This window comes from Aphanomyces astaci (genome assembly GCF_000520075.1).
Source record: "Aphanomyces astaci strain APO3 unplaced genomic scaffold supercont1.5, whole genome shotgun sequence".
Classification (NCBI taxonomy): domain Eukaryota; phylum Oomycota; class Saprolegniomycetes; order Saprolegniales; family Verrucalvaceae; genus Aphanomyces; species Aphanomyces astaci.
Window position 1 is genome coordinate 479,951 of NW_009798268.1, and position 25,552 is coordinate 505,502.

At 51.0% G+C, this 25,552-nt stretch overlaps 8 protein-coding genes across 24 annotated transcripts; 4 read left to right on the plus strand and 4 right to left on the minus strand.

Annotated features, from left to right (window-relative positions):
* Positions 1 to 582: 582 nt before the first annotated feature.
* On the minus strand, positions 583 to 2,051 carry H257_02941 (hypothetical protein). Of its 8 annotated transcripts, XM_009826780.1 has the most exons (6): positions 1,470 to 2,051; positions 1,268 to 1,375; positions 1,122 to 1,220; positions 979 to 1,057; positions 821 to 924; positions 583 to 771 (listed from the first exon to the last, which is right to left on the minus strand). In XM_009826780.1, the coding sequence occupies exons 1-6, from the start codon at positions 2,037 to 2,039 to the stop codon at positions 637 to 639; spliced, it is 1,095 nt and encodes a 364-aa protein (XP_009825082.1). In that variant the 5' UTR covers positions 2,040 to 2,051; the 3' UTR covers positions 583 to 636. The 8 variants fall into 8 exon arrangements, with proteins under 8 accessions (XP_009825082.1, XP_009825089.1, XP_009825084.1 ...); XM_009826787.1 differs by lacking the exon at positions 979 to 1,057; XM_009826782.1 differs by having other exon boundaries at positions 821 to 1,057.
* A 228-nt stretch (positions 2,052 to 2,279) lies between these two features.
* H257_02942 lies at positions 2,280 to 7,177 on the minus strand. Of its 2 annotated transcripts, XM_009826788.1 has the most exons (9): positions 6,749 to 7,177; positions 6,593 to 6,697; positions 6,248 to 6,540; positions 6,003 to 6,188; positions 5,308 to 5,879; positions 4,564 to 4,758; positions 4,204 to 4,512; positions 3,688 to 3,861; positions 2,280 to 3,203 (listed from the first exon to the last, which is right to left on the minus strand). In XM_009826788.1, exons 1-9 carry the CDS (start codon positions 7,138 to 7,140, stop codon positions 2,445 to 2,447), a joined length of 2,985 nt encoding a protein of 994 aa, XP_009825090.1. In that variant the 5' UTR covers positions 7,141 to 7,177; the 3' UTR covers positions 2,280 to 2,444. The 2 variants fall into 2 exon arrangements, with proteins under 2 accessions (XP_009825090.1, XP_009825091.1); XM_009826789.1 differs by having other exon boundaries at positions 2,280 to 3,861.
* A 561-nt stretch (positions 7,178 to 7,738) lies between these two features.
* On the plus strand, positions 7,739 to 9,007 carry H257_02943 (hypothetical protein). Its single transcript, XM_009826790.1, has one exon. The coding sequence runs from the start codon at positions 7,751 to 7,753 to the stop codon at positions 8,930 to 8,932; it is 1,182 nt and encodes a 393-aa protein (XP_009825092.1). The 5' UTR covers positions 7,739 to 7,750; the 3' UTR covers positions 8,933 to 9,007.
* Positions 9,008 to 9,075: 68 nt separating this feature from the next.
* Positions 9,076 to 10,931, plus strand: H257_02944 (hypothetical protein). The gene is made up of 4 exons (XM_009826791.1): positions 9,076 to 9,632; positions 9,699 to 9,945; positions 10,000 to 10,652; positions 10,705 to 10,931. The coding sequence occupies exons 1-4, from the start codon at positions 9,111 to 9,113 to the stop codon at positions 10,783 to 10,785; spliced, it is 1,503 nt and encodes a 500-aa protein (XP_009825093.1). The 5' UTR covers positions 9,076 to 9,110; the 3' UTR covers positions 10,786 to 10,931.
* A 234-nt stretch (positions 10,932 to 11,165) lies between these two features.
* Positions 11,166 to 14,183, minus strand: H257_02945 (hypothetical protein). Its single transcript, XM_009826792.1, has 9 exons — positions 13,920 to 14,183; positions 13,561 to 13,863; positions 13,182 to 13,490; positions 12,915 to 13,118; positions 12,715 to 12,861; positions 12,255 to 12,377; positions 12,140 to 12,208; positions 11,977 to 12,057; positions 11,166 to 11,919 (listed from the first exon to the last, which is right to left on the minus strand). Exons 1-9 carry the CDS (start codon positions 14,130 to 14,132, stop codon positions 11,437 to 11,439), a joined length of 1,932 nt encoding a protein of 643 aa, XP_009825094.1. The 5' UTR covers positions 14,133 to 14,183; the 3' UTR covers positions 11,166 to 11,436.
* A 1,212-nt stretch (positions 14,184 to 15,395) lies between these two features.
* H257_02946 lies at positions 15,396 to 18,865 on the plus strand (the record flags this gene model as incomplete). Of its 2 annotated transcripts, XM_009826793.1 has the most annotated exons (7): positions 15,396 to 16,631; positions 16,699 to 17,027; positions 17,105 to 17,226; positions 17,692 to 17,806; positions 17,869 to 18,178; positions 18,234 to 18,386; positions 18,447 to 18,865. In XM_009826793.1, the coding sequence occupies 7 exons, from the start codon at positions 15,396 to 15,398 to the stop codon at positions 18,825 to 18,827; spliced, it is 2,646 nt and encodes an 881-aa protein (XP_009825095.1). In that variant the 3' UTR covers positions 18,828 to 18,865. The 2 variants fall into 2 exon arrangements, with proteins under 2 accessions (XP_009825095.1, XP_009825096.1); XM_009826794.1 differs by lacking the exons at positions 18,234 to 18,386; positions 18,447 to 18,865 and having other exon boundaries at positions 17,869 to 18,204.
* Positions 18,866 to 19,960: 1,095 nt separating this feature from the next.
* On the minus strand, positions 19,961 to 22,654 carry H257_02947 (hypothetical protein). 3 transcript variants are annotated; one of them, XM_009826796.1, is made up of 10 exons: positions 22,057 to 22,654; positions 21,951 to 22,003; positions 21,867 to 21,896; positions 21,459 to 21,808; positions 21,186 to 21,396; positions 20,685 to 21,123; positions 20,348 to 20,620; positions 20,250 to 20,287; positions 20,126 to 20,195; positions 19,961 to 20,072 (listed from the first exon to the last, which is right to left on the minus strand). In XM_009826796.1, the coding sequence occupies exons 1-10, from the start codon at positions 22,639 to 22,641 to the stop codon at positions 20,031 to 20,033; spliced, it is 2,091 nt and encodes a 696-aa protein (XP_009825098.1). In that variant the 5' UTR covers positions 22,642 to 22,654; the 3' UTR covers positions 19,961 to 20,030. The 3 variants fall into 3 exon arrangements, with proteins under 3 accessions (XP_009825098.1, XP_009825099.1, XP_009825097.1); XM_009826797.1 differs by having other exon boundaries at positions 19,961 to 20,195; XM_009826795.1 differs by having other exon boundaries at positions 20,126 to 20,287.
* Positions 22,655 to 22,882: 228 nt separating this feature from the next.
* Positions 22,883 to 25,081, plus strand: H257_02948 (hypothetical protein). 6 transcript variants are annotated; one of them, XM_009826799.1, is made up of 8 exons: positions 22,883 to 23,090; positions 23,146 to 23,244; positions 23,295 to 23,369; positions 23,422 to 23,512; positions 23,572 to 23,851; positions 23,915 to 24,531; positions 24,623 to 24,678; positions 24,769 to 25,081. In XM_009826799.1, exons 1-8 carry the CDS (start codon positions 22,902 to 22,904, stop codon positions 25,024 to 25,026), a joined length of 1,665 nt encoding a protein of 554 aa, XP_009825101.1. In that variant the 5' UTR covers positions 22,883 to 22,901; the 3' UTR covers positions 25,027 to 25,081. The 6 variants fall into 6 exon arrangements, with proteins under 6 accessions (XP_009825101.1, XP_009825100.1, XP_009825105.1 ...); XM_009826798.1 differs by having other exon boundaries at positions 23,572 to 24,531; XM_009826803.1 differs by having other exon boundaries at positions 23,915 to 24,678.
* Positions 25,082 to 25,552: the final 471 nt, after the last annotated feature.

Here is a 25,552-nt window from a genome sequence, read left to right on the forward strand (position 1 = left end):
TAGGTTAGGCATTTTGCCCTATCACGTAGAAATGATATGTATTTACTGTACCCCCACAAGCACACCATGAAGGTAGTGCCCATATGAGCCCGCAATGGGCAACTACAGTACATAACTTCCTCACTGTTCCGTCGTCGCGTGGTCATGACAATACACAGCTTTACGAGTAACATGTGTCGAACTTCGAAGTAAACCACGCGCACATCCAAACCACTAGTACTACTAGTAGTAGCTTACCAACGTTGTGACTCTCCAACTGTACGTTACTAGTATTAATAGTACAATACTAGAGCACTACTAGTACGTTACTAGTATTAATAGTACAATACTAGAGCACTACTAGTATTGTACTATTAATACTAGTAACGTACAGTTGGAGAGTCACAACGTTGGTAAGCTACTAGTACTGTTCTAGTACTACTAACGTTAACGTCATAACGTTTTTTGTATTATAATAATAACTTGAATTATTAATAACAGTTACGTAGTTGAGATAACACTAATACTAAAGTAAGTATTGGCTGCACTAACGTGTGTAGAATTAGTGTTAATCTTGTCTAATTGAAGCTTTGAAAGACAAGGTAACGACACCAACTTGTATTGATTCACAAAGTCAACAACGACACTTAATTTGGTTCACATGACAATGGTGCCTGGGTCGGGAATGTTTGTGGAAATCGCCTTATGCGGTAAGACGAGCCCGCCGTTGATGAACTTTTCATCTTTTACTTGCACGTCTTCGCCCAGCACCGTCAGTCCTTCCACGCGGCACTACCATCCCACGTTAGTAGTGCTGACGTTAACACTCGTTTTGTTTTACCCATCGGCCAATCGTCGACCCCCACCCAATGATACTGTTGTGAATCCAACTGTTGGATCGCACGGTCACGTCCCGCAACAACGTCGTGCGACTCAATCGCACCCCTACCAAACAAAATGGCACTTAAGGGTCTATTCAACACATGAATAACCCCACACCGTCTTCAATGACACAACCGGCGCCAATCACCACATCTGGGCCAATCAAGCAACCTTCACCAATGGTCGCCGTGGGGTCCTATGTATATATATATATATGTCCATATATCCTGCGAATATGACACTATTTGCAGTAACGTTACCACCAATACAAAACCAACTGTAGTGCCACCATGGGCCGACTGCAACAAGTTGTGGGAGTGCAGAAACTGCAGATGCCGACACATGCCTGAGAGAAAGTTCTACAGCAACGAATCACTTGTACAAAGCAATCAATCGGATTAGGTACCTTGGGCTCGCCAACATCTTGCCAGTATCCAGGCATGAGCATCGCAAATAGGTTGCCTTCTGCTGCCATCTGCGGAAAGACCTCTTGCTCCATGGACGTAGGTCGGAGCTACGCCTCGTATGTTAGAGCTAGAAATATATATATACTGAAGTAGTAGATATAGATATATATGACGTTAGATATATATATGTAGTTTGATTACCTCGATGCGATCCAACACGTCGCGATTCAAGATGTAAATGCCGGCGTTGACGTGATTGCCAACAAATTCCTTGGGCTTCTCAATGAATCGGTCGACCTGACCAGACCCTTCGGGGTCGGTGACCACGACTCCATATTCGCTCGGCTCTTCGACCTTTGTAATGAGAATAGTTCCTTCTCCGCCGTGGCTTTGGTGGAACGCGAGGGCTTCCGGCAGTACAGTCATGTCGGCCATCACGTCGCTGTTGATGACGAAGAACGGGTCGTCGGGATGCACCTCCAAGTGCGCGCGGGCCAGCGCAAGAGGACCAGCTGTGCCCAATGGCTCGGTCTCGTGAGAACACGTGATGCGAATGCCAATCTCTTGCGACATGGTGGCCAACGCAGCCAGCATCGCTGTGGGCTGGTAGTTGATGGCCAGGATGACTTCGTCAACGCCGACAGACGCCAGAGCTTCAATCTGATGGCGCACTAGGGGCTTGTTGCAGAAGTCCACCAGTGGGGTCGGATACGACAGCGTTAGTGGCCGCAGTCGCGTGCCGAACCCGCCCACCAAGATGAGGCCCTTCATCGTTGCCCAAAGTTTTATTGAAGTCGAATTCATCGTTATCCGGACATCTTTTGTACAGTACTAACTTAATATATAGTACACTGTGAGTAGGAAAGCAACCTTATCCGGACGGTATCCTACGGGATGCTTGGCTTCTACACTTCTACGCTAACCAAATGTGGCTGGGTGTGCATGAACTAGCGGCGATGCCTCGCAGGTGAAAGCCCTACTCTTCGCTACTGCGCGACAATGATGACTTCTCAGTGACTCCTGCGACCACTCGAGCCATCACGACCACTGCGCCATCGCAAAGTGGCGCGAGTTGGTTCAATCCGTCACGGCTCCACTCGATAATGGACAAAAGGCTTGACCATCTGCGCCTTGAGTGTTGTTGATATGTAGTACATGTATACACACACATGTTTGTTACTTTAATCGTTTGGTACACAATTGATAAAATGGCTTGAGGCCCCGCAGCCACTCCTTTTGCAGCGCCCAGTGCGATGACGTGAGCGCCACATGCACCTGCTGGGCGGCTTTAAAGTCGCGCCGCTGCAACGCCGCCGCCATGTCGTGGACGCTGTCGAGCACCGTGGGGGACAAGTCCGCCGCGTTGAGTTTGGCCACGAGGGCGTCCTTGGCCTTGACGGCTTCGGCGAGTTGCTTGGCTTCGGCACCCGACAGCTTTTGAAACGACAGCAACGACAGCAACGCCGTGAGAGTTTCGACAATCCCAAGGTCGTCCTCGGAAATGTTGGCCATGGCCGCAGTTCGAACGAATGGAGGGGGGCGGTCGACGGAATCGGCGGAATGGGAGGAGGAGGTTGATGGACGTGGTGCATCGTGTTGGAGGATCTGCGACACTGGTGTCAGTGGGGTAGAACTGTCGGCAATGAAGGTGTTGGTGGAAGGGATGCCGTCGTCCGTGGACTCGACTGGACGATGCGATGGAGCTGTGGCATCCAGTTGATATTGATCCAAAGAAGGAGGATGCAAGTTGGAGCTTGGGGTTGCTTGTGGATGCTGTGGACAAGCCGAAAGCGACGGATGATCTGAGACACTGCGTGGCTCGTTGTCAGCTTTGACATGTGAGTTCTGGAGGGGCGGCGACGGCGCTGGCTGCGACACTGGCGACTCGCTCAACGCAATGTTGTCATGACGTGGCAGGTCAAAATGCGTGTCCAACTGCACACAAATCATCAGTTTAGCATTGGTAATTCGATTTCAAAATGGACTGGGGCTGCCAATCGAATCGACGAAGCAAAATCGATGGAACAAAGTAGCCAATGAAATTATCGAAAAAAACCTTTCGACCAATCAAATTACAGGCGTATCCAGTGCAATTGCCAAGCATTTCACAAACAGTTCAACGTTGTATTGCACAGGAGTCACAGTGAGCATAGTTAGCTCAAGTAAAATGACGCTCGACGATTTCGTCGAATCTACCGAAAATACCAAATTTAGCTCGAAAGGACAATAAATAAACAACTCTTACTAACTGTAAATACATATATATATATATATATACACTCCCTCGTCCGATATAACTATCACTGTTATACTATTGTTTATTGTTATAAAGATCATGTAGAATAATTATCATTGTCCTATTCGAGTACTGTATATATGCATGCATGTACTAGGTAGTAAGTAGTAGTACTAGTCTTACCGGCGCGAGCTTGATCGGTTTGGGCGGCGACGACCGGAACGAAGCGATCGTCACGTCCTTTTTGGCAGTACTACTACTACTAGTAGTAATACTAGTCGACCCGCCACGTGTACCCGTTGTGGTATCATGCTTGGAAAACTTGCGAGCCAGCACCGGTTGGTCCCACGAGTGCAGCTAATTAATCACACATATATATGGTCAAGTCGATTCGAAATTCGAGTGCTCAATCGAATGAGAAGCAGCACCAAATCGGCAGACAATCGATGATCGACCAATCAAAACCCAGATCACGAACCAAGTAGCCAATCAAATCCACTCGTTGACCAATGCAAAATTGAATTCGTGTGTGACCTTAAGTAGTGTGAGACTGGACGATTTTCACTTACAAAAGTCAATACAAACAATCGATATATCGATAGGTTTGGCAAAGAATGCGCACAAAAGTCATCCAAATTTGGGTACAAGAAAGACAATATGTCAATTTTCTATGAGTCTACACACTAAATTCAGACGTACCAGCGCCGCGAACGCCTCGTACACCGGGGCATCAAGGTCCGGCGCCTGCCCCGTGCCCTGGGCCAGCACGTGAATCTGCTCCACGAGGTGGACGGTGGCCGCGACGTGCCCATGGGAAGATGCCGCCGCCGTCCACAGTTCCACCGTCTTGGGCATGTTCATAGCGCAGATAAAGCACAAACTGGCGGCAAAGGCATCCCCTGACTTTAAGAGCCGCCACGCCAGCTGGTCACACAGTGCCGGGAACTCGTCGCTCTTGGAGTACGTGCTCAGGATGGCCAGCGTTTGTTTCCACTCGAACGGGTCCGACTACTCGACCTCCATTTAGTGACCCATGGATATGTTATATATATAACGTACTTGCAACACGAGCGTGTCGAGCTCGTTCTTGATGATCGCCGCCACAATCTGCATAAACGGTCTGGTTTGCCGGCTGAAAAAGGCTTCCTGTGTGCGATGCCAGAGCTCCGGCCCGCCGCAGGTGGCCAACAGCAACGCATTTGCCAGCTGGTTGTTGGCTAAGCACACGTCCACCGCCGCGTCGAAATTTCCCACCTACATATATGCTTGTTAGAACAAGATAACAATTCCATTGTTCTGAACAACCATCAATATATATATATATATATATTGTGAATTCAATATATATTTCCGAAATTCGCGTGGTTTGTCTAATCAATATTGAATCACGCTGGAAGTTCTGATTGGCTGACTTTATATATACTTGTCCTTTCTGTACGAGCCAATCAAATCCTCTCAAAAATGGATTAGCCAATGGCGTCGATTCGTGATTATTCGATTGGATGGTGAGATTTGATTCGATAGAGTCTGGAAATTTGTACTGGCTGCGGTGGTGTCCACAGCAAATATAAATATTCCATCTATAAAAAATATATAATAATCATACATATAAATCAATACTTTCAAAATAAACTATGTATTTAAAATAAAACAAAACCAACTAAATAAATATATATACTGTATATATCAACGGCAACAGACGACGTCACATATTTCCACACACCAAAAATACAAGTGTCGACTGGTTTCAATCCGTTTATGTTAGAAACCAATCAAACATTTCAAGCATCGCCAAGGGCATACCAAGAGCGAGCGCGTGATGGAGGCTTCCGACGCGGCCGTAAAGGTTGGCAGCGGACCGCTTTCGACATCCGATGGCGACGGGAGGATGGCGGACGGGAGGTCGGCAGCGCCGTCAAATCCCAAGTGTACCAGCAGTTGCTTTCTGGCATCTGGTTCAAACAGAACTTTGAGAAAACTCCACGTGTGCCGCGCTTGGTCGTCGTCGATGTCCGTCAGCGTCGTGAGCTTCCAATCGCAAAATGCATCGGGAGTCAACTCGTCCAGCTGGTGCACTGCAAAGACAAGGGCATCGACGGGTTCAGGGGACGACGACGAAGCAGAGGAGGATGTGACGGGAAGAGGATGCATCGACCGAGCGGGGGAAGCAGCGACAGATGTCGCCGCTGCCGCCACGTCGTCATGGAGGACAGGAAGCTCCACAGAAGACTTGGAACGACTTGGAACGACTTCTGTCGACGAGAAACTCGATAGTTCTGGCGACAATTGAAGAGCGGGTGGTTCGGTAGTAGTGTCATCGGCTACTGGGGACGGAATAATAGGAGGAGTCCACTTCAAAATAGGGTAAGTTGCGCCTATCCCAATACACATTGCATTGATCAAAGTGGATTCTGATTGGTCAATATGACGAATAAATAAATTGACCAATCAAACCAACGCATTTGGAATACACGCCTCTGATTGGCCAAAACACAAACCTGCCGTGGCTTGAAGGACGTGGACGGCATGCTCGTTGACAGTTGTGAACGCGACTAGGCCGGGGTACTGCGGAGAAAACGTCAAGTGCGCCGCCGGTTCGGAGGTCGGGACCTCGTGGATGACCTGCCGCGTCTGCAAATCCCATACTAACGTGCGACCGTCCGTGCCGCTCGTCACGAGTAGACCTGTTCATTTCCATGAGTGAAACGAGTACTACTAATACTAGTACGGATACTCCTAGTACCTGAACCATGGGGACACCATGCGGCGGACACGATGCCGCCGCCGTGGTGGCCATGCAGTTCGACGAGGGGCACCGAGTTGCTGGCGCGAAGGTCCCAAATGTGCACCAAAGGCGACTGCCGCGTGGCGGTGAGCAGGAGGAAGCCTTCGTGCGGACTCCACGCCAGCGACGAGATGGCGCCGTACACGCTGACGTTGAAGCACGGCTTCTTCTGCTTGAGGTCCCACACGGTCACGTGGCCGCTGCTGTCGCCAGTCGCGAGGATGTACGGCGCGGTGGTGTTCCAGGACACGCTGTGTATGAACGTAGTTAGAGAAAGAACAACAAAAATGCACTAGTATGCACCATGTGATTTCGGATGGAGCGGACGTGGAGGCAAGGGCGGTTCCGGGAGAAAACACGCCGGGCGCCGCGACGTTGTTGACCGACATGATCCATACATCGCCATCCCTAAAGACATGTGAACATGGAAGGAGATCGAGAGATGTCGTGGAGACATACGCGCCACCAGAAGCAAGCAAATGTGTGCTGTCCTTGTTCGGGTTGAACTGCAACGCGGTGACGGCGCCCTTGTGCTTGGAGACGGTACTTAGGGCGTCGATGTGTCCAGTGGATATCTGTGTCGGGTCCCAAATGGATACCGTGCCGTCCTCAAGCCCGCCTGCCACAAGTCCCCAAGGGTGTGCGGCGGCGTGCTTTGTAGCGGGACTCCATGCCAACGTTCGAAATGGCGCCGGGGTCGGCACGAGACCCACAACGTGGGGAGCGGCATCCACGGCGCTGAAGTCAAGGGAAACAAGATGCAGCTCGCTGGAAGTGGTCCCCAACGCGAAGAGATTGCCAAGGTCCTTCACGGGGCTCCATGCAGTCGCAGCATTCGCTCGAGGGTCCATCGACGTCGTTGTGCTGCTGTCTCAACTGACGAGCAAAATGGTATAAATTCCACTTGTTGGAATTCGATTGGCCAATTCTATTTATGTTTCTACGAATCACATCGCTTTATTTGATTCGGCCATATTGGGGTCAGAATAACGACTCTGGACGAAAAAGACTCTCTGGAGTTTCAGCTGAACAATTGCATACATTTATGAAGTACTCGAACAACAGTAGTCCTACAACTAAGTTTACTAACGTTAGTACAGTACTACCTTTGATGGTTTTGTGGTCCGGACGTCGACATGTACGGTTGTTCATAATGGGTCGATATGCCAGCACTGAGCACGTACCATAAGGTCAGAACGAAGCCATTCTAGAGTCTTATGGCGTGGATGGAGGTCGTCTGGGCACCCAGTTAGTCGTGCTTGACATAGCACGTGCGACTGCCGTGAAAATCTAAAAATTCGACCAAAAACATCGGAAAAAATCGAAAGTTTTGGGCTTTTCTTATTACTTACGAGTAGTACGTAGTACATACTCCGTATGTATGTACTGTATCTTTGGGTTGGAAAACGTACTGGCGATCGTCCCACAGGTTGAACACATTCGATATTTGGATTGTATCCAATGAAGCGTGTCGAGTCGGCGCCGCAGCTCGGGAACTCGACGGTGCGCCGAGACGAGCTCAAGCCTGGCCACGAGTGGGTCGAGGACACGGACCGCAAGTGGTGCAAGCTATGCGCGCGCAAGTTCAACGTGTTCCGCCGTCGGCACCACTGCCGCATGTGCGGCGATGTCTTTTGCGACTCGTGCACTACGTTCGTCACGATTGTGGTGCGGGAAGAGAACAAGAACTCGGTACGCATCTGCGGCGCGTGCATCTCGTCGCACAAAGCCAAGTATTCGATCCGGTGCGGCCCGTCGACGTCATTGCAGGATGCTACGCTGTTGGAACGCGCGACGAAATCTGTTTCCGTGCCAAGTGCCGCTGCCAGCATCGCCGTGTCGGCGCCGGGACACCGCCACCACCCGCGACATCTATATGCAGCGCAAGACGCCCCTCGAATTCGGCAGCGCAAGTCCAACTCGGTCCATCAAATCTCGTCCTCCGGTCTTTTGGTCGACGACCTTCTCCCGTCGTCTCCGTCGACATGGCGCATGTTCGAGTTGGTCACCGCGTCATCGTTCCCCGAGACAAGTCCGTGGTCATACGCATGGCCTTGCCCTCCCACGACCACGTTTGAATCCCAGCGCCTCGGCAGTGTCCGCGACTCGTTGGCCAAGATGATGCATCGGATGCCAGACAACCTGTGCGATTTGCTCTGCAAGGGCTACGACTGTCCCATGTCCGCCGTGTCTGTGATCGACGCCACCACGCAGCACTTTGTCTCTCGTGTGGGCATCGCGCAAGACTCCCTCGCGCGGCACCTGTCGCTCTGCGCGCACACGATCTGCGGGCTGGATCCGTTTGTAGTTCTCGACTTGGCCGCTGACCCGCGCTTCCACCACCATCCGTTGGTCACAGAGGCCAACATCCGGTACTACGCTGCGGCGCCACTGGTCGCGGACGACGGCATGGTGGTCGGGACGGTGTGTGTGATGGACACGAAGCCGCGGAAGAGCTGCTTCGACGCGTGCTTGACCAGTATTGCCCGTATGGCGGCGCGCCATCTCAAGGACACGCCGCGGACGACCACGGACGTCACGCCCCGCCAAGTCGAGAACATCCTCGTCAACTTGCTGTCGAAAACCAACGACATCCACAACCAGTTGCTGCGACGCCCGCCACTCAAGACGACCTCGACGTAAATGTTGTTATAACCCACCATTGTAGTTGTCATGTTGAGAAATTATAGTAATATAATACTATACTATTGTAGCTGAGTATGTACTACTTACTGTACTAGTACTAAATAGTACCTCGAAGTACTCATTTTAATGGGAAAGGTAACGACGACCGTTACAGTTTCACCATCGCCAAGCTGCAATGGATCGATTAGACGCGCGGCGGGACCAAGTTTTGGCGGCGGTCGGTCGCGCGGTTCGAGTAGCTCAAGGCCATTGGGTGTACCAATGGATGGCTCTGGTGTGGACAATGTATGGCCAGCCTTGGTGGACATGGCTGTTTGCTACGATCACAGGCACGGCGACCGAAGGAGGCACGGAGAGTGCTTGGGCCAAAGACAAACTGACCACGAACGATGTGTATCGGGACCGTCTGCTGGCCAAGGAGATCGCCATGTTCGTGGACCTAGGGGATGCGTTGGGCATGAGTGGAACCCAGCGGCATGCGTTGTTTGTGAAGTTTCTGCATCTGGACTGGATGCGAAGAAGCGCCATCTCAATCCAAGACTTGTGTCTGTACTGCACATTGCGGCGCAGTCGATTTGCCGACTGCATCCTGCCCGTTCCCAACGACGGAGGAGGGTTTCGGCAGTTCCGTCATCGCTTTGAACTGGTGCAACTCACCACCGCGCTCTTCAACGTGTGCACCTTGCCTCCGTCCAAGGTCCCTATCTACCTACCTACTTACCTTCTCATGCACTCTCCAGTCGTGACATAGTCATGTGTCTAGTTGGTCGAATGGACACTAGCTCAAGCCAAGACGGACCCGGTCGTGCAGGCGCTCGTGCCTGATTGCGACAAGAGTCCATCATTGCGACTAGAAATCGCCCAAGTCCTTTTGTTCGTGTACGGCACCCTCACACCCAATGAAGCGCATGTCAAGTCTGCGCTAGAAACGTTGTATCTGTCCTTCAACGATTCCGTCGCGGCCTCCCACGGCATGATGACCCTAGAAGCGATTGTGGAGCGATTTCCAGGTGCGAGTTACTACTACGTAGTTAGTATTACTAGAGTCACCCCCGAGTGATTAGTGCTGATATTCCCCGTGTTTTGGCTTCAACGAACGCTGCGTCGACGAGTGCTGGGTACAAAGTTTTGGGCGGCACTGCAAGTCCGGCGAACCTCGTGGGGTAGTGGCCAGATCTTCTACACGCCCCGGGAACTCATGGACGAAGCGAAGGCGTACCGCACCGCCACCGACGAACGAGACTATGTACATGCTAAACACGACGACGACGACGAGACTCGCCACGTCATGACGGTGCGGACCAAAGTACTCCCCGTAGACGACGACAGCGGTGTGATGGACGAGGAGGACGCGACGGGACCGTTGGGATTTGCCGCCACGATTCAGCGGTATTCGAACGAAGCGACCGCGTGGCAAGTCACGGCAGACAACCTCCTCGCTGCGATTCATATCAAGCAAGTGCAGATGGACGGAAACATGGGCGCGGAGGCAGTGGGAGTGGAGTATACCCGGATCACCAAGGCCTTGAGGAATGGCACGTTGACGCCAAAGGAAGCGGAAAGCATTCGGAAAAGCATCGTCAAGCAGTATGGATACAACTTTGCCAGCTTTATCGTTGGACACAGCCATCTACGGCACAACCAGCACGATGCAGCAGCAGGACAAACCAAGCACAAAGTGAAGAAGCAGGCCGATGCCCCCGAGAACTGGCAAAAGGTGCGATTCATTGGATGATTTCGTTGATGTGTCGTCATCGTGGTGCATGTAGCTGTTTGATCCGAGCACCAAGCGCGCCTTTTTCTACAACGCACTCACGGGGGAATCGGACTGGCAGCTACCCCCGCATTGATGCAACCGGCAGACGACTTCGCACCGCCAACACCACTGTCGAGACTTTCCACGCGGCTTTGCAGCAACATTAGCGGCACTTTCACGCGCAGGACCCGCAACTTGAGTCGAACCAGGTCCTCTGATAGTGCAACTCCATCAACCAGGATGCTCCCATCGAGGCTCAATCCATGACACGTACCTTCCAGCGCATGCAGCAAGCATTCCTTCGCCTCCAGATCGTCGCGCACCATGTTGATCTCGGTCAACGTCACATGTCCTTTCTCCATAACGCCCAATACACTGGATGAGTTCGTTCAAATTGAAAGCGCGAAAGGTTTACATACGGATAATATCCGGATTCCCCACGACATTTGGAAGTTTTGATACTCGCGTCCAGATGCAATTGAGCTTGGGGTGAATCACAGCGCTCAAGATGAGGACCTGTGCTGGTCGATACGCCGACCAACCAGTGCACTGTATGCGTGCATATCTGGTGCAGGTGTCGTAGGCGATGTCATTAGGCAAGAATTGATACTTTTTGCTATCTTATGTCACTTTGCCAGGAGTTGCATGCTTCCTTGAACACCCACCACACATGTCCAGGAAAGGCTTCGGCGCCATTTTAGAACATCTCGTCTCTATTGAGGGCGACAACATGGCCATCCCTCACTCACGCCTTGGTCTTTGGACGCGCTTTCTTCTTGCGCAGCTTTTCGTAGAACGACGCCAAGCCTCCCCCCCCGCCACCGTTGTTGCCGCCATGGTCGTTCTCCCCTCTTTCGTCGACCAAGTGTGGACTACTTCCATGCGTTGTGACCATGTCTGGCAAGATCTTGGCCGATCGCATCTTCTCCAACATGGACGTCCGTTCCATGCATTCCCGATGGACGGTCTGCTGCAGCAGTTGAATCTCTTGATCCTTCTGGGCCACAATATGAGTCAGCCGCTCCACTTCTCCTTCCAGCGCCTTGTTATTGTTGTTGCTGGTCACCACTTCCTTGACCACTACCGTTGGCGCCGCGGACCGCATCTGCTGCAAGTCTTTCGCCATCGCGTCCAACTTTACATCGCGCTCGGCCACTTTCCTCTCCCACGCAACATGCTTGCGGTCCCAGTCCGCTCGTTCTTGCTCCATTGCCGCCTTGGTATCGCGCTATTCCACCATATTAAAATATTATCTTATCACAATAGCAGCATTGTTGCCACTTACGAGGGCAGCTTCAACGTCGCGCAGCTTTTTCTCTAGGGCGGTCGCGGCGCTCTTGTCTTGGTGACTACTCAACTTGGCGCGCTACAGCAACATGAGACTAGTTCATTGGTATGAATATAACTTTGACGATGTAATGGAATCCATATAATAATATGTAGCCGACCTGTAACTCTTCCATGTATGATTGACACGTTCCTTTCGCTTCCTGTAGGGCCTTGTCCGCCTCAATCGTCTACAATTGTCTTTTTACTTGGATGAATTGCTTAGAAACGACACACCCGTTTCTCTGCCACGACGAGCATTTGCTTCAACTGAACCACGGTGTCGTCCTCTTTCAGCCGACGCACTTCATCTTCGAGTTGCGCTACTTGCTGCTCAAACGCGGTTGTCGTCGAGTTGGCCTATATAAATATAAAAATAACACGTCCAGTTGGCCTATATATATATATATATATATATATAACACGTCGAGTAGTTGGCCTACAGTATATAAATATAAAATACTACGTCGAGTTGGCATATATATATATGTATATATAACAAGTTGGCCTATATATATATATATATGTATATATATCACGTCGAGTTGGCCTATATATATATATATATATATATAGTCGAGTTGGCCTATATATATATATATATATATAGTCGAGTTGGCCTATATAAAAAATATATAAACACATTCTTATTTTTAAAATATCCCCCTCCAATATCCAAACAAGGGAGATACATTACCGACTGCACGTTCCAAGCTTTCAAAGCCGCTACTTCCTTGGCACATTCCGCCTTGAGATTGGCCATGGCAGAGTTGTGTGTTGCCTGTACAGCCTCCATTTGCCGCCCTTGTTCATCCAGACGTCGCTGCAGTCCAGTCAACTGTGCCTACATTTATATAATAATCATCCTGTTTCCGGTATTCTTGATGTTGAGGTTACCTTGACCTGGTTGACCTTGTCGTGTGCGATGGCGATCGTTTGCTTCAACTCGTCTCGTTCGGCCAGCAACAGCGCCTTATTCTTCTCTAACGCCGTCGCCAAGTGCTTGTACTTTGCCACGTCATCCTGTAGCGCTCCCACATCCGCCCGCTCGACTTGGGCGTTGGCTGCCACCCGCGCGGCTTCTGCTTGTGCTAGCTCTACCTACCAAGCCAGTCAAACGAAGCCATAGGATAAAGTATTTAATCTATGGGATATTGTTATTACCTGGGCCTGCATTTGGTGTAGCTTGACCTGTGCCTCTGTCACAGACGTCGCCTGACACTCCATCATGTGGGTCACATCTCGCCACCGTGCGTCGCTTTCTGCTGCCTTGGCCGCGAATTCCTGCGACTCGACTGCACTGGCATGCAAGTTTTGCTCCATTTTTACCACCAATTCTTCAAGGCGTTGCCGTTCCAGCTCGCCCGCCGCCGATTGTACAGAGTGCTGAGTCAGTAGACTTGTGCGCTCGAGTGTCCACGCTGCTTGGGCAGCTTCATACACGACTCTTGCTTCTCGCAACGTTCCTTCCATCTACCACTCCCATAAGCATGTCACCTATCTACGTCCATATGTATGTATATATAATATATACATGGCATACATGCTGAGCCTGTTGTGCGATGGTCTGGTCCTTGTCGACGATACGCGCTTCCAACTCTAGTACTTTGGTGGCAGTCTCAGCCAGAACTCGACAGCGAAGCCCTTCCAACTCTGTCTCTTTGGCAGTCAATTTAGCCTCGAGGGATTGAATGCTCGTCGCTTGAAGGGTATTCCGTCGATGCAACTCGACCAGTTTCTCACTGGCGACGCCCATCGCCGTGTGAAAATCTCGAGTCCAAAGGGCCAACTCGTTGCGCATGGTGGCGTTGGTGGCCTTTTCTCGCTGCATCCACGTGGCAAACGTCTGGTGCGTTCATTTAGACGCTAAAGAAGACAACGTGGGAGGGGGGGTCGTTGTACCTGGCATTGGCGTTCGTATCGCCTCACCCGTTGCGTCAGCTCCTGCACTTCGGCAAACACAAAGTAACTGACCCCGCAAAACGTGCAAGCCGTGTCCGCGGCGTCCATCCGCTGGACCGCCGCGGGAAGCTTTTCGCGCTTTGGGCCATTGTACAGCTCGTCCTTTGTCGGGTCTCGGAGCACGTCGTGCGCATGGAGCTTGAACCCCGACATGCCATCAAGGGGCTGCTGAGTGCTATAATTAGAGCCTTGGTACTGTTGCTGCTACTGCACTTGACGAGAGGCCATTTTGAAGCGATGTCCTTAACTATTGCCACAATCGAAATGAAGTGCAAACAAGATGTACGCCAACTTCCTATGGTGCAAAGCTGTATACATATTGTAGCTCCCCCCTGGTTACACGTTGTGACCCCGATGTATTTTCCGTACAGTTGACCTTAATACTGTACCAGGACACCCACCAAACCATATCAGCCCCACTACTACTGTAGAACCCCCCTCAAGTGTTAGCCAACTTGGAACCATATCAGCATTCCATTCCCCCACTACTACCGTAACTGCAAGCGAACTTGGAACCGGGGTACACTGTACTAGTACTACGTACTACAGTAGTACTGTAGTACTACAATAGTAGTACTAGTATATGGTAGCGCGCCAAATAGTACTGTATATACAGTACTGGCACTTATTAATACTACGTACTCCGTAGTAGTAAGTTACTTCAGTAAATGTAGCACTACAGTAGTGCTGCGTAGTACCACTGCTGTACAAAGTAGGAGAATTACTCTACAAACAACGTCATCATGTGTGTGCGTGGTGAACATGCAATTAGAAAAATTGATGACAAACGTTACAAACGTCAACACAAGCATACAAATGTCAAGCTCTTCCAAGACGAGGCGAAAATGTTACTTGAAGTACACTATATAAATAAGGGCCCGCTTGGAAACCTGAAATATTACAATATTCTGGCCCAAAACTCCATTTTGGGGGCCGAATTCAATAAATCTGGCAATAATTGAAACATGTCTTGCTTGATACTACGTAGTAGAAGAGTTTTAACACAAATCCAATAATTCCAAGTGGTTTACTGTACTGTACTCCTGGAGGTACCATCTTACAAAATGGACCTTTTTTTTACCTCCATTTTGAAAATGGCATTTTTGGTATATCCCATTTGCCAAAAAATTGAATATTATTTTTGAAAAGTTACCAGACGGCCCTAAGCAATCATTTAACAATGTCGTAGGACTCTGCTGGACATTCCAAATACCCAGCGTCAGCAAGCTTTAATCCACGTGGCCAAGGTGGTAAAATGGGTTGCCAATTGTATGTGAATTCCAGTTCCTGATCAGTGTCGACAAGGGTGGTGTATTGTAGCATGGGGGCCGCAATGCATCATTCATTTATAACGAGTGAATAAACGAATAATTCTGACGACCTGGCTTTTTACGTTTGCCATGTCAAGTCGTTAGCATGAGCGAGAACGACAAGGATGGCGAGAAGACCGTGGCCGACACCTCCATCGGCACCACCGTATCTCCGAAGGTGCCCACGTCCTCGTCGACGGCGTTCACTATTGGCAATACCGAGACAGAACCTAACATAAACGGCGCGGCAGGTGCATCCTCCTCCTCCTCCTCCTTAGCCGAATACGGCGCCACCGCAGACTTCATGGACCAGCCGCCATCCCATATCAAACTGGTCATCCCTGTGCATGAGGCCGCTCGAGAAGGATTGACGGCCGTGAGTTCGAGCTCGCCCCTACCTTCGAGTTCGTGGAAGTTCTCCCCCAACAGCGTGTTGTCATCTCCCAGTCGGTCGGGGCTGCTGTTGTCAGACCACCCGGCTACTCCTCACAACAACACGACGACTACCGACCCATTGACGTACATCGCGCACGGCCTGCATTCATGGGACTCGTCTGCCAACAGCGGGCCTCCTTCGTTCATTCGACCCCCGACGGCCAACTCGCCGGACCGGCAGCACTCGACCAGCTTGCAAGTCGAGATCCAGGCGGTGACGTTGCCCGCGGACGGCGGCATCAAAGAGGTCGAGGACGACAAGGGTACGCACATCGTGTTCGCGTTGGAGGTGCGCCTCATGAGCGGACGGCAGTGGGTGATTGAGAAGCGGTACTCGGACTTTATCGACTTGGACGACCGCATGCAAAAGGCCAACGCCGCGGGCGTCCGCAACCTACCCTTTCCCAAGGAGCTCCTCTCCTTTCGCGGCAACACGCATGGCGAGCTCGACCAGTGCCGACTCGACTTGGAAAAGTACGTCCAGGGCCTGCTGCACATGCAGCCGTTGAAGCCGATTCTCACCTTTCTCGCCGTGGATGCACATTTGGCATCGCTGGATGGCAACGACCGCATACAACAGCAGCCAAAGCAAGTCGACATGAAGAACGACGACCTCGCGCCAGACGGCAGCCAAGACCAGTCGAAAGCCGCCCGTCAGCACCTGAACAGGAGCTCCCCATCGTCCTCCAAGCCGCCCGCGGCTCCGTCCGGATCCGACGGGGTTGCGGTGGATGCTGCCGCCATGTCGTCCGAGACCAACGCGATGAGCCAAGCCACATGCCGACGTAAAACCTCAGCAACGACGTCAGGATGGGGGGCCGACACGTTCAACTACACGGATACGACCATCGCCAAGCTGCAAGACGCTATCAACAGCCACGAGCTGAGTGCCGAGGACATTGTTCAGGTAGGTTTGGGTCTTGTCTCAGCTCTAACGGGGATGTTATACATATCCATCACTCATCATTATAAAGCATTATTTGGACGTGATTGATCAACTCAACCACAACGGACCACAAGTAAACGGTGTGATCGAGACGAGCCCCACGGCGTTAGCCATCGCCCAAGACTACCGCAATGGCGGCCTGCTCCACGGCATCCCCGTCCTCGTCAAGGCCAACATCGCGACCTCGGGCGACGGGTTGACTGCGTGCGCCGGGTCGTCTGCGATGGAGGGGAACATCGCCCCCTGCGACGCCGTTCTCGTCCAGAAACTCCGCGCGGCCGGCGCAATTGTCCTCGGACATGCCAACATGGTTGAGTGGGCCAACTGGCGCAGCCTCACGGGAAAGCTCGACTGGAGGTACTATCTATCCAATCCCCAACGCCGTCGCAGACGACTTTGTATGGTGTATATATATATAATACACTTGTGTGTAGTGCTCGCGGCGGCCTCACCAAGAACCCGTATGTGCTCACTGCGCCCACGTCCGGTTCGTCGTCTGGCTCGGCGTTGACGGTGGCGGCCAATATGATTCCAATAGCGATCGGCACCGAGACAGGTCTTTTTGTGGTAGATATTGTGCATTTCACCCAAAATTTGGACTTGTGAGTCATTTCGCCAAATAGCATTCGAATCCATTGGATCGAATTTAAGCTTGTACAAACTATACTTTACGAATATTAATATATATGTAGTTTTGCCCAATGCGGTCGAGTCAAAGAAATTCACCCGAACGTGATTTGATTGGCTTTGGCGATTCTTTAATCCATTCTCTAACTTATAATAACACATTCGATTCTGCTCCAGTTTCGAATCGATTTGACAATATGAGTGGTTGGTCAACTGTCTTTGTCTATGGATAGACAATTCAGTTATTCTCTTGATACACTATAGAAATATTATAAATTTTTAAAACATATATATATTTCTATTTTTTATCTATTATTTTGTGTTTCCCTTGATTAGGAGCAAAAATTACAGTTATTTTCGGGGGTTTCATGGGAAAATCGATACAATAATGTAGATGGCAGCATTGTGAGCCCAGCATCATATGTGTCCATCGTCGGGTTGAAGCCAACTGTGGGCCTCGTAAGTCGCACGGGCGTGATCCCAATCTCGGCGCGCCAAGACTCTCCAGGGTACGTAATGTATCACATATATCCACCACATTATACTACATTTCTTGACGGTTGTATTCTAGCCCCATGGGCCGCACCGTAGCGGACGTGGCCATCGTGTTGCAAGCCATCGCCGGCTTCGACCCGACCGACCCCGCCTCCAAGGACATCCCCGTGCCTGAGTACTCGCAAACGTACAACGCCCTGACGTCGTTCAAGAACGTTCGCGTGGCAGTGTCCAAGCAAGCCCATGACATGACCCAGAACGAGTTCCTTTCCCAGGCGCAAGTCGATGCTTTTAACCGCGGGGTGGACACATTGAAAGCGCTTGGCGCCGACATTGTGTACGCGCCGTACCCCAACGCCGCCGCCATCTGGACGTCCAACTGCGAAGTACGTTGAGATTGGGGACGAGCTTGGACGAGCTTTGGTTGATGGGATATTACAGCTTGTAGCGCTCACGACTGAATTCAAAGTCGATGTCGAAGCGTACTTGAGCACGTTGGCGTGGAAAGAGGGAGTGACGCCAATGAAAACGCTCCAGGACATTGTCGAGTACAACGCTGCGCATCCCCAAACGGAGCTTCACGTGCTCGATCAAGTAAAACAGCATTAGGCTTATTACGTTTATTTCGTGGTTTCTATCTACCCTCCGTTCTAGTCGTTGCTATTGCAGTCGCTTAACGGCCCCAACCAAACCAGCACCGCCTACCTGGATGCGCTAGCCCTGTGCCAAGACTTGGCCGTGACCAACGGCATTGAGAAGTACATGAAGGACACGCAAGCCGACGTGATCTTTGCGCTCACTGCCACGTGGTCCCAGGGACCCAATTCCCCTGGGTACCCTGCGATTGCGGGGTGGCCCATCCTCACGGTACCCTTGGGGTACGACCACTCGGTGCCGTTCGGCGTGTCCTTTGTCACGCCCAAGTACCACGAAGAAAAGCTGCTGCAATACGGCTACATGTTTGAACAAGCCACCAAGATGCGTGTGCCCCCCCAGTTTGTGCCCGACAATGAAGCCCCCCAATCACCTAGCTAATGTATTTTTAGTAATGTACAGGAATATACCTTCAAAACGTTTAGATTTGACGAACGTGACAACGATCTGTGATACAGTACTATTCATAGTATCACATGATGTCCACGTCGATGCAGTAGATTTGGACCATTGGCCAATTGCCAACCACTGGATAGCGAAGCTACACTGTCATCAAACGACGAGCGTGCATTCAATTTTCAGTCCTTGGACAAACCACAACTGCAACCTTGAATGCATGGTTGGCGACGACAGCACTCATACTAGTACACAGTACTAACATGTAGCCCTGTGGCCTGGTTCACGTGTACATCTACAGTACCGGTACTGTAGTAAGTACGTTGTAAGGTAGAGTTGTACTTCGAAATGTGTCGTGGGAACGTAAGGTAAAGTGAAAATTCCACATTTCAACATTGAGGAGACCACGATACATATTGGCCGCTGTGACACGAGCACTTTGCCAGCGTACTAGCCAATTACTCTTTATATTTTCCACCGCAAAGCATCGTGCTTTGTGCAGGACTTGGCTGCCGGTGTCTTGATTGCGGTTGGCGACAACAAGATCGACGCACTTCGTGTCCTGCTTGAGCACAGAGCTATCGCCAACGCGAATTCAGTTCGCACACTTCCTATAGATACATTGCCATCGGATGTTCACATATCCTCGATTAGGAAGGCGTGGAATTGGAACGCCAAGACTTCGTACGTATATTGTGATTCAGACTGCCATTGCATCCAACGTTTCTAGGACTAGGACACTGCCGCGGCAAAGGCAGACCGATACGACCGTCGGGAGGTATGGTGCGGTCGCAAAGCAGTGCAAAGTACGACGTGTTGGAGACGTCGTTCTGAAATACCAAGTATAATTTTAGGCCAGACCAACGTTGTTCAAGTCGGCGGTGACCAAGATCACGTCCAAGTCGGTGTCGATTTTCATAGGATTGCAAGCCAAAAACAAAAAAATATGTCCCCCGAATCGAACCCATCTCACGCCATTCCATCAAACCCATCGAATTAAGAGCGTTGTGCACAGTCGATGAAGTCATTAGCTCCTGAGAGCCAAACAGTCAAAGACGTGTATCGTTGAGACTTTAGGGTTCGACATATTGGAAGTTAACCAGCATTTTACGACGTGATTGCATAACATGATGGCGGTAGCATGAATTAAGCAGTGATTAATTCGTGCTACATTGCGAGGGCGCGAATCTAATTCAACTCGCCACGGAACGTGTCGTTGATCGCCAGTCGCTACATTGAACAGTGGTTACTCAATGAATATATATACGACGATAGGGTCGTACACCCGACAGTTCTGCACACGATTGGGCCCGGCCCAGTTGGGTGCTTTTCGGACGAAACCACACCCCTTCCCTGCCAATACAGTAATAAATTAGCATAGAATCACAAACCCTCCAACTGTAGTACTTGACGAGCCACGACACGGGCTTGGCTTTGGTCGTAGTCTAAGCCCATCGAGAATCAATACTTCGAAGTATACAACACACTACTAAGTACACTCGTACCAGCAAATGATTGGCTCGACCGTGCAACTTGGCCTTGTCATTCTCGTCCTCGTTGTCTGGGAATATCAAGGTCGCCGCATGGGCTCTCGACTCGAACAGTTTTCGAACGGCCAACGAGCTGTTAAATAGTCGGACGTCCGGGCGGGTGTGGCTCTGAAGGCAGGCTTTTGTCACGGCCTTGAATTGTCCATTGACAGCAACTTGCTGGCTAGTAGTATTGGTTGCAGAAGAGGCCCGCTTGGAGCGTTGGGTTTCGTTCAAAGGCAATACTTCCTGTATTTCAATATCATGTTATTACTGACAAGTGTATCCCATATGTACACATGCTTAGCAGTACCGAAGCTGACGCCACCCAAGCCTTCAACACAGCCCGACAAAACAGTCGAATATCCACATGGCCATTCCCGAGCACGTCGAACCGCCTGCAAACGCGAACAAGGTCGTTCGCTGATATCGTAGGAACCAGCACTTGCAACCCGTGCACAAAGCTCTCCCACGAGCACCAGCCGTTCACGCACTGCACATGCGCATAGCCAGGCATTGCCACCAACATCTGCGTCGCTTGGCCAAATATAGCTTCCATTTGGCTTTGGTTTTCCATGTGTTTGGCGCAAATAGTGTGGGCCAGCTCCTGGCAGAACGTGGTCCAAAACGAGCGGTGGGTTGGGTCCATACAAAATGTTTGAAACGCACCAAGTGTGACATTCCCAGTGCGTTCAATGTCGAGAAAGTCAAAGCAACAACACAGCTCTTCGCATGAGAACGATACCACTAGCCTATGAACAACATGCAAATTATTCATTCGAGAGGTGGATGATTGTTGTAAAGTGTATAGTACGGCTGGGGGGGCCCCATCGTGGTGATAAAACGCTCGACGCCAAACGCGGTAGAGTCAGTAAAGCAATGAAAGAGCGTCTGCATGGATTCGCGGGTCTGTTGCATTCGACCGAGAAGGGCCGATCGAAGTGTAAACGAAGGGCCATTTGCACCACCACCATCATCATTGAAACGAGTGGTTGAACGCCGCCTCTTGGCTCCGTTGCCTACAGCTACTTGTGCTCATGATTCAAGCCACCTTTTAACTACACGTGTTGTATACTTAGGGACGTACTGGAATAGCCAGCATCGCCTCGGTCCGTGACAGTCCACACCACAGGGAGAACGAATGCCGAGTGTTCTTGGAGTGCCAAGCACGTGGCGGCATGCTCAGGAGTCGACACGACCAGATCCGCCAGGCGGTGCGCTGGAGTGGAAGCCCGTTGGGGGCGGCGGTCGCGGAGTGGACACGGCGTACTACTTGCTTGTACATCGACTTTCCAGTGCTTTAGAATCCACTGGATAGGACCATCGGAAGTTGTGAGTCGCCGGCTGTTGGTGAGGTGTTGGTGGTTAACAAGGTCGTCGTGGATGTGCTGGACTGTAGCCTCCACGTTCTGGACATGTTCAAATGTGTTCACGTTGCTATCATAAAAATAGTCAATCACACATATATTCACCTTGGAGGGGGATGTATTGTTACATATTGCTTAGTTGCAAGGCTAGGCGGTCACTGTACAAAGTTCACATTAGTGCATAAGAACATGATGACATTAGTGGGTACTACCTGACATCCCCCAAGCTGTCCAAGTCGTATAAATGCCTAGTGTGCGTCAAGCCCTATTGCATTCATGTTGTCAATGCATATAGATTTAATAGGAATATGAGTCTACCTCCAGCACAACGGAGTGGCCCACGAGGGGGCCCAAGGGGGTGACCTGCAATAAGTACGACACGAACAAGCCAACATGCCCATTGGCTTTGTGCCACTGCTGCTTGACACAGTCTCGATGAGTACTCAATTCGCCCAGCGCTGTGATCAAGTCGGCCACACAATGCACTTCCAGGGGCGAGTTGGTGATGGCCAGCTGCGTCCGTGCACACTGCAGCCGCAATATGTGACGGCCAAGTTGAAGGAAGCGCAGTGTGATGGTGATGGCGTAAGGACGGTGGCTTTTCGCTTTCCACTGGCATGATGCCGAAGCAATGATTGTGATGTCAGATGGCTGCATACGAATATGACTGCAGCCTTCAACTTGAATGTACAGTGGTTGGCCTTGAACGATGCGAATACAGCGATGGCAGGGCCTCCCGTTGATTGATTTCTTCGTCAGCGAGATCCCAGACAAAATGAAGTTGCTGAGGGGTGGTAGCATACTAGTATCCCCAATGCTTTTGCTGGGCTCATGATGTAGTCCATGTAGATCTTCCATTGAGGCACTTGTTTCTTGACCATTCCCGTAGTCCATGTTGATCATGTGACGTTGGCAGTTACATCTTCTATGTACGTATTCTAGTGTTATAACTAAACTTCAAAACGTTATAACATAGTATGACGGTTCACAATTGTTTCGTAATATTAATATCAATACTAATAATATTAGTACTAGGTATGTACTACTGGTATTAATATTGATACTAGTACTACTACTAGTACGTAGTAAGAATAAATCCATGTCTGCCACTGCATCAATCTGATTGGTCAATGCCTTTGGTCCCCTGGTTGAAAGATTTCATCATGTTTCATTCTTTGACGAAGGACGAAGAGATGGAGAAGAGTGAGCTGCCCATGCGCTGGCTGGTGCTGTTCCTGTCCTGCACCCTCATGATCGGCAACTACTACTGCTTTGACAACCCCGCGGCGCTTAAGAGTCAGCTGCAGCAGCACTTCAACAACCTTCCCGCCGAGCGCTACGAATTCCTCTATGTAAGATCATTCGCCCAACAACCTCAGTGTCGTCCACTGACTCTTCCTGCTTTAGAACTTGCTGTACACGCTGTACTCGATTCCAAACATCATCCTTCCATTCTGCGGGGGATTTCTCGTCGATCGCCTCGGTGCCCGCGTCACCCTCCTTATCGTACGTTCCACGAAGTGTTTGTCATACTTTCTCTGAAGCCCACACCGTAGTTTGCAAGCATCATCACAGTGGGCCAGATCGTGTTCGCCATCGGATGCTCCACGACCCAGTTTAACGTCATGCTGGTACCTCTACGACCTCCTTCCATGTCGGTGCATATTCACATGGGCTTTCTAGCTCGGACGCGTGTTGTTTGGATTGGGCGGCGAAAGCCTCGGGGTCGCGCAGAGCACGCTTGTGGCGTCGTGGTTTAAGAACAAGGAGCTTGGTTCGTCGTTCGACTATTCCGTGCTTAGCCTTTTTTGTCCTAACATGTCCTTTCCACAGCATTAGCGCTCGGCATCAACCTCAGCATTGCGCGCCTCGGCAGCGTCTTCAACAACGAACTCAGTCCCGAAATCGCGTCCGAGTACAACGTGTCGAGCGCGCTGTGGGTGGGTGTGCTCATGTGCGGGGTATCCCTCATCGCCGCGCTCACGCTCGTTCCCATCGACAAACGCGCCGACGCCGCCATCCGCCGCGCGACTGGGTCTTCATCGTCGTCCCTTCCCGTGAAAGCCACCCCATCCGACCAAAGCATGGGTTTGCACGACTTGCGGCAGTTTGGGTACCTCCTCCCAGTCCTCCTTCTCCTACCTTTCTCTGTCCGACCTCCTTATCTCTTGTGTAGCCCGCTCTTTTGGCTTCTCTCAATCTCGTGTATGGTCGTATACGGGTGCGTGATTCCATTCAATAGCGTCGCTAGCAGCCTGCTCATGGAGCGCGACTTCTTCAAGCAACCGCCCATCGAGTGCCGCCGCTGCGACGTCGGCGCATACGCCCGTCACAACTGCTCGACGCTCGCGCCGTCTTGCCCCTCCGTGCCGCCATTTTCATGGCCGCTGCCGTCTTTGAGTGCCAACTGCTCGGCCATCACGACCCCGCAAGACCAAGACGCGTGCATGCACCTCCCGCCGTACATTTCAGAAGCCGCCATTAACTGTGACGCCGTTGCGTGGAAGCTCGGCAAGTACACGCGCGCGTTTTGCCAGCACAAGAGCGCCGCCGCGTCGGCCGCCGCCACGCCCATGAGCGTACCATATCTCATGTCGGCCATCCTCAGTCCGTTCATGGGTTTCGCCGTCGATCGCGTCGGCTGCCGCGCCGTCCTCGCGCTCGCGGCCTCGTTCGCTCTGATTGTCGTGCATTTGCTCTTGGGCCTGACCGATGTCACGTATTGGCTTCCGTTGGCGCTTCAAGGCATGGCGTACTGTGTGTTTGCCGCGGCGTTGTGGCCGTCGATCCCGTGTACGTGACAACGAGGAGGTTCTGCATGTTCATGTCAACGTGACCGAGCAACATGGAAGCGAGTGTGGAGTGAATCATGGCGTGAATGTAGATGTGGTCGAGCCGCACATGGTCGGCAGCGCCTACGGGGCGATCACGTCTATCCAGGTACGAACACACTGTGATATGGCACTCGCATGCGATACAGGGACGTTAGTTTGTACGTTTGACATTGGAATGCATGCAATGGTGGGGTAGAATCTCGGACTGGCGGGGTTTCCACTGCTCGTGGCGTTGGAATTTGATCTGCAGCACAAGTACATTCCTGGCGTGGAGATGCAGTTTGCCATGCTGGCTGTTCTGGGTGCGGTGGCGGGCGTCGCGCTCAACGTTGTCGACTACCGCCATGGATCCGTGCTCAATCGCCGCCCCCACAGCAAGCCTACCACCACACGACACCACAAGGACGACGAACACACGGAAGCGCTGCTAGATCCCAACCAGACCGAGTTGTAAGCTAGGGGAATGACAGATTGATGCTCGCTTTGGGGTTGTACATCTCTCCACATGACCGGTCTACTCAAGGAATCGCTGCATGAAGCTATCGATCGCGTTGTCCGCATGAGACGACTTGTCCCTAGCACGTAGATGGCCAGTTTATGGTGCACTTGAAAGAGACCTCGTCGTAGAATGCAGCTTACTCGTCTCTTAGGAACGGGATTTCAACTCTGAAAAGTGCTGCATGAAGCCGAAAGGTTGGGCATTCTTCTGGTTATTTAATCGATATGTTTTTGCTTAGTTTTTAGTGATTTCATTTTTCTAGTGATTCGATTGGTTACTCTAAAACTCAAGCTATTCCATTGGCCATTTTTAATGCATCTTAAACATACTACTGTACGTTACTTTGGAAATGACATTTGGGAACGTTGGTCCTTGAGTATTGAGGATTTGATTGGATGCATTTTGTCCAATGGTTTTGGGCATAGGAAAGTTTTATAAATTAGGCAACACAGCTTGATATTTGTAAGCGCATTGTGGAAAT

Bases quoted from the DNA above. Each gene is read 5' to 3' on its own strand.
- H257_02941 (XM_009826780.1), bottom strand. From the start codon at position 2,039: ATGAAGGGCCTCATCTTGGTGGGCGGGTTCGGCACGCGACTGCGGCCA. The intron at 1,058-1,121 runs GTAACGTTACTG...ATATATACATAG, and splicing joins CAGTTGGTTTTGTATTGGTG to GACCCCACGGCGACCATTGG. The intron at 772-820 runs GTAAAACAAAAC...GTGGGATGGTAG, and splicing joins GGTCGACGATTGGCCGATGG to TGCCGCGTGGAAGGACTGAC.
- H257_02942 (XM_009826788.1), bottom strand. From the start codon at position 7,140: ATGGACCCTCGAGCGAATGCTGCGACTGCATGGAGCCCCGTGAAGGAC. The intron at 4,759-5,307 runs GTATGCCCTTGG...GCATATATGTAG, and splicing joins CCATCACGCGCTCGCTCTTG to GTGGGAAATTTCGACGCGGC. The intron at 3,204-3,687 runs GTAAGACTAGTA...ATTTGTGTGCAG, and splicing joins AACCGATCAAGCTCGCGCCG to TTGGACACGCATTTTGACCT.
- H257_02943 (XM_009826790.1), top strand. From the start codon at position 7,751: ATGAAGCGTGTCGAGTCGGCGCCGCAGCTCGGGAACTCGACGGTGCGC.
- H257_02944 (XM_009826791.1), top strand. From the start codon at position 9,111: ATGGATCGATTAGACGCGCGGCGGGACCAAGTTTTGGCGGCGGTCGGT. The intron at 9,946-9,999 runs GTGCGAGTTACT...CCGAGTGATTAG, and splicing joins GATTGTGGAGCGATTTCCAG to TGCTGATATTCCCCGTGTTT. The intron at 10,653-10,704 runs GTGCGATTCATT...TGGTGCATGTAG, and splicing joins CCCCCGAGAACTGGCAAAAG to CTGTTTGATCCGAGCACCAA.
- H257_02945 (XM_009826792.1), bottom strand. From the start codon at position 14,132: ATGTCGGGGTTCAAGCTCCATGCGCACGACGTGCTCCGAGACCCGACA. The intron at 12,209-12,254 runs GTGTGTCGTTTC...AGACAATTGTAG, and splicing joins TCGTCGTGGCAGAGAAACGG to ACGATTGAGGCGGACAAGGC. The intron at 12,058-12,139 runs GTCGGCTACATA...ATGTTGCTGTAG, and splicing joins CATACATGGAAGAGTTACAG to CGCGCCAAGTTGAGTAGTCA.
- H257_02947 (XM_009826795.1), bottom strand. From the start codon at position 22,641: ATGATCAACATGGACTACGGGAATGGTCAAGAAACAAGTGCCTCAATG. The intron at 21,397-21,458 runs GTACGTCCCTAA...GAGCACAAGTAG, and splicing joins AGGCGATGCTGGCTATTCCA to CTGTAGGCAACGGAGCCAAG. The intron at 20,288-20,347 runs GTACGAGTGTAC...CGATGGGCTTAG, and splicing joins GTCGAGCCAATCATTTGCTG to ACTACGACCAAAGCCAAGCC.
- H257_02948 (XM_009826798.1), top strand. From the start codon at position 22,902: ATGTTTCATTCTTTGACGAAGGACGAAGAGATGGAGAAGAGTGAGCTG. The intron at 23,245-23,294 runs GTACGTTCCACG...CCCACACCGTAG, and splicing joins CCCGCGTCACCCTCCTTATC to TTTGCAAGCATCATCACAGT. The intron at 24,532-24,622 runs GTACGTGACAAC...GCGTGAATGTAG, and splicing joins GTTGTGGCCGTCGATCCCGT to ATGTGGTCGAGCCGCACATG.